This window comes from Adiantum capillus-veneris, chromosome 30 (genome assembly GCF_014529385.1).
Source record: "Adiantum capillus-veneris isolate H3 chromosome 30, ASM1452938v2, whole genome shotgun sequence".
NCBI lineage: Eukaryota > Viridiplantae > Streptophyta > Polypodiopsida > Polypodiales > Pteridaceae > Adiantum > Adiantum capillus-veneris.
In genome coordinates this window covers 33,048,507-33,052,759 of record NC_140960.1, presented here as the reverse complement: position 1 = coordinate 33,052,759, position 4,253 = coordinate 33,048,507, and the positions used below count along the sequence as shown (strand labels likewise).

The 4,253-nt window shown below is 44.4% G+C and overlaps 1 protein-coding gene across 2 annotated transcripts; it reads left to right on the top strand.

Moving 5' to 3' along the window:
- The first annotated feature begins 238 nt into the window (after nt 1-238).
- LOC147417767 (DEAD-box ATP-dependent RNA helicase 20-like) lies at nt 239-4,026 on the top strand. 2 transcript variants are annotated; one of them, XM_086506508.1, is made up of 11 exons: nt 239-578; nt 862-937; nt 1,061-1,506; nt 1,611-1,790; nt 1,910-2,071; nt 2,160-2,314; nt 2,396-2,488; nt 2,907-2,992; nt 3,073-3,299; nt 3,388-3,615; nt 3,696-4,026. In XM_086506508.1, exons 2-11 carry the CDS (start codon nt 882-884, stop codon nt 3,824-3,826), a joined length of 1,764 nt encoding a protein of 587 aa, XP_086362634.1. In that variant the 5' UTR covers nt 239-578; nt 862-881; the 3' UTR covers nt 3,827-4,026. The 2 variants fall into 2 exon arrangements, with proteins under 2 accessions (XP_086362634.1, XP_086362635.1); XM_086506509.1 differs by lacking the exon at nt 2,907-2,992 and having other exon boundaries at nt 3,059-3,299.
- Nucleotides 4,027-4,253: the final 227 nt, after the last annotated feature.

Below are 4,253 nucleotides of genomic sequence, written 5' to 3'. Positions count from 1 at the left end.
GAGTGCTAGGTTCTCTTGAGTTATTCCGGGTTTGCGGCTAGGAGGCTGAACACTGGTTCAATTGATTTTGCAGGGGCTCACGCGATTGTCGATCCCACCGGTCGGTGCTTGCGAGTCGGGACCATTTGCTATTTATTAGTGCCATGGGGGAGGACCCAAAATCTCTGAATGGGGGTGCCTAGGCCCTAGACTTCGAAAAGGGGCGGCTGTTTTAAACTAGGAGTAAGGCATTATGAGTGGAGCAGGTGTTGAATGTGAAAGTGACCATCACGCACAAGCGCCATCTTTTAAACATGCAAAGCTTTCGCCTCACCATAGCCTAGCTGAAACTTGAAAAGTTGAAAGCCGAGCAGCGTGCCATCTTCTCTGCATGCAATAGACCTACATTTTCCGCCATAGCTGAGGCTCCCCCCCTCCAGCTATTGTCACGCCATTTTCTTGGTCACGTGCAAGCTCTGGAGTCTGGACTCAAGCGAACCTTCTGCCGTTGCTGCTGAAAGCTGAGGCTCCTTTCTGCTCAGCGTATCGAGCAAAGGCTACGCGTTGTTACCTGCTGCGGTCTTCTGATCGTCATTGAGGTAAGAGCGTGCTTCTCCTTAATTCCAGCTGCTTTTTTACGTGGCCTTCTTGTGCAAACCTCCCCATAGCTACACAGTCAGTGACGCATCAGTACCAGTGTCACTTTGATTGTATTTTATATGGTTTTTACCCGGCTGCAGTTAGTCGTTCGCAAACTTTTGCATCTGTGTATGTGACGTGGTAGCTGCCACAGTACTTCGCATCTGTAAATCAGGGTCTATGCTACTGGAGCTAGCCAAGACTAGCTCAATATGCTCACCTGATGATGCTTCGTCATTGCAGTAATCAGAGGATCTTAAAAGATGAATGGGTATGATGACAGATGGGGCGATCCTTCTTCATTCCGAGAGCGCCAAAGGTAAGCCACTTGTATGGAAAGTCAGAAGCTCTCGTCTTTACTTCATTTTGTTGGAATTGTGCTAAGCGCAGGCAAATATTGAGTTCTTCCATGAACTGTCAGTGATATTCATCCATTATGCAGTGATTTTGGGGGCTCTGGCTGGGGATCAGGATGGGGCAATGCCAAGGATGATGCAGAACCAAAATGCGGAGGATGGGGTGGGGGAAAAGACACGTCAAAGCCAGAGCCATCACATGGAGGATGGGGCGGGGGAAAAAGTGTGGCCCTTTATGGTTCGACAAAATCTGATTCTGGTTCCGCTGCTGGTGGAGGTTGGGGAGAGTGGAAGCCTGTAAAAAGAGAAACTTTTCCTGCTCGAACAAAGCAAGACTTGGATGCTGTGGATCTCTCTCTAGAGAGCTTTCAAGGCCTTCCCCCATTTAAGAAGAACTTTTATGTGGAACATTCCAGTGTGCTATCCATGACAGCGAATGATGTGGCTGCCTACCGAAAAAAACGAGAGATTGTAGTGGAGGGTAATGACATCCCCAAGCCCATTCGCTCCTTTGAGGAGCCTTCCTTTCCTGGTCGGTTTCTCTATTGCTCTGCTTGTCTGAAGCTATGGAGTTGTCAACTCCATTTCACCAAGAGTGGTGCATTTGATTGAGCTTAGGGGTGTTTTGATGTGTAGATTATGTTCTTGGAGGTATCCTCAGAGCTGGTTTCAAAGAACCAACGGCAATTCAAGCACAGGGCTGGCCAATGGCTTTGAAAGGAAGGGACCTTATAGGGCTTGCAGTAACCGGGTCAGGGAAAACACTTGCCTACCTATTACCAGCCATCGTTCATGTCAATGCCCAGCCTGCACTGTGTAGGTCCTTGTCTATTTATATTTAAACAAACTGCACTGCCTTGAAATTTATTCTGTCCTGAAAAACTAACTTATTCTATGTTCATGCTGCACTTGGCATGTTCACACTGTAAGTGCAGCACCAGGTGATGGTCCGATTGTTCTCATCTTGGCACCCACCAGAGAGCTGGCTGTTCAAATACAGCAAGAGGCAACAAAGTTTGGGGCTTCATCAAAGATAAAGAATACATGTGTTTATGGGGGTGCACCAAAGGGACCGCAGATAAGGGATCTTCAAAAAGGTAGAGAGAGAGAGAGAGAGAGAGAGAGAGAGAGAGAGAGAGAGAGAGAGAGAGAGAGAGAGAGAGAGAGAGAGAGACGCTTTAACAGGTGCGGAGATAGTCATAGCCACGCCAGGCCGCTTGATTGATATGCTGAATGTTAAACAAACCAACCTTCGTAGGGTTACATATCTTGTCCTTGATGAGGCGGATCGAATGCTAGACATGGGTTTTGAACCTCAAATAAGAAAAATTATCTCCCAGGTTTGAATGCATATAGACTTGAACTATAGTAAGTCTTGTTCTCATAATTGTCCTGTTTGTCTTGATTATTGGCATCTGCAGATTCGGCCTGACAGACAGACTTTGTATTGGAGTGCAACTTGGCCTAAAGAAGTTGAAGGTTTAGCCAGACAATTTCTTCAGAATCCTTACAAAGTAGGTTATCGTTTTTTGAAGTTCCTCAGAGTAGGTAATGTATGCTTGTACTGGCAATAGTCCTAAAACTTTTGTTGTCATCTTTGCTATGTAACAAGGACAAGCCTTGTCCTCATGCATATGCTAAATTGTGACTTGGTCAATGAATTTAAATGCCTTTTGCACATTCCTTGCCAAGAGCCGGCCTGATCAAATCATAGTACTAATGAGCCCCTGCCTGGAGGTAGCTCAGCTAAGTCGACTTTGTTGCTAATCAGGCCAGTTCCTCCCATGGCACATGACCTAGAACTATACAGGGCCATAAGAAAATTAATTTACATGTCTTTAACACCCAGAGACCAAGTTTTAATCTTCACAATAGAGTATTGCTTTTACAAGTTGTACACGACGTGATTTGAAAGCACATTTATATTTGCAGGTTGTCATTGGCTCACAAGATCTGAAAGCCAATCATTCAATTCTACAGATTGTAGAAGTTGTTTCTGAGAATGAGAAATACTCAAAGTTAGTTTCTTTATCATGCATTATCAAATTGATCGATGATTTGTTTCACATTTACACCATAACCAGAAACTTCATAATAGGCTGGCAGATTTACTGGAGCGTGTGATGGATGGAAGTAAAGTGATCGTATTTATGGAAACAAAAAGGGGTTGTGATCAAGTTACTAGACAACTCCGAATGGATGGATTTGCAGCTTTATCTATCCATGGTGATAAGAGTCAAGCTGAACGAGATTGGGTTCTTTCTGAATTTAGATCTGGCAATAGCCCCATAATGACAGCAACAGATGTTGCAGCTCGGGGCTTGGGTATGATGACCTCTTGCTTTGAACTCTCCATTCTGTAGGTTTGATCCTATTCATGATTTGCCTGTAAGCTATGTGATTTTGGATGTAGATGTTAAGGACATAAAGTTCGTCATCAATTATGATTTTCCTGGATCATGTGAAGACTATGTACACAGAATTGGAAGAACGGGACGAGCTGGTGCGAAGGGTACAGCATATACTTTCTTTACAGCAGCAAATGCGAAGCACGCACGGGAGCTTGTAGCAATTCTGAAAGAGGCGGGTCAAGTTGTAAAACCAGCCTTGGAGTCCTTGGTAGGATCGAGTTATGGTGGAGGTATGAGTTTTTATCAATGGTTAGTTGAATGAGTATCAATTTAGTGTGAACCTTGATTTGAAGCTCTTTCTCGGCTGCAGGGGGTAGAGGCTTCGGAGGAAGAAGTTTTGGAGGACGTGGAGGATTTGGTGGAGGCAGCTATCAAAAGTCTTTTCAAACTGGCTCAAATTCTGTACCTGTTGGTAGCCAGAGTGGTGGTTTTGGATGGTAGATGTGGTGCGCATGTCTTCGTATTCTTTTGTTGCATGTTGCCTTTGCGCTCTAGCATAATGTGTTTTAATGCTCTTTTTGTCCCGATCGATGTTATTACATGCCTGTGGTTCTATGTATGGCTGCCGAATGGGGAACTGGACAATCTGTAACCCTAAGCTCGTCGCCTTAAGCTCTAATGGATCATAGTTTGTTGTGGTTTGAGATGTTGTCTTGGATGTAATCTTCAAATGTTAACATGGTTCATGGCTTCCTACATCAACTCTAGGCTTCTCATAATCAGACATTTTTGACTTTAACATCTGTGACTGCTCATTGATATCTATTCTCTTGAAAGTTTAGAGTGACAGGCTAAATGTGCGAAGTTCAACACTGAAGTTTCACATGCAGCTGCTTCAAGTTTCCAGGGCCAGCTAGAATTCATTCAG

Bases quoted from the DNA above. Each gene is read 5' to 3' on its own strand.
- LOC147417767 (XM_086506508.1), top strand. From the start codon at position 882: ATGAATGGGTATGATGACAGATGGGGCGATCCTTCTTCATTCCGAGAG. The intron at 938-1,060 runs GTAAGCCACTTG...TCCATTATGCAG, and splicing joins TCATTCCGAGAGCGCCAAAG to TGATTTTGGGGGCTCTGGCT. The intron at 2,315-2,395 runs GTTTGAATGCAT...TGGCATCTGCAG, and splicing joins TAAGAAAAATTATCTCCCAG to ATTCGGCCTGACAGACAGAC.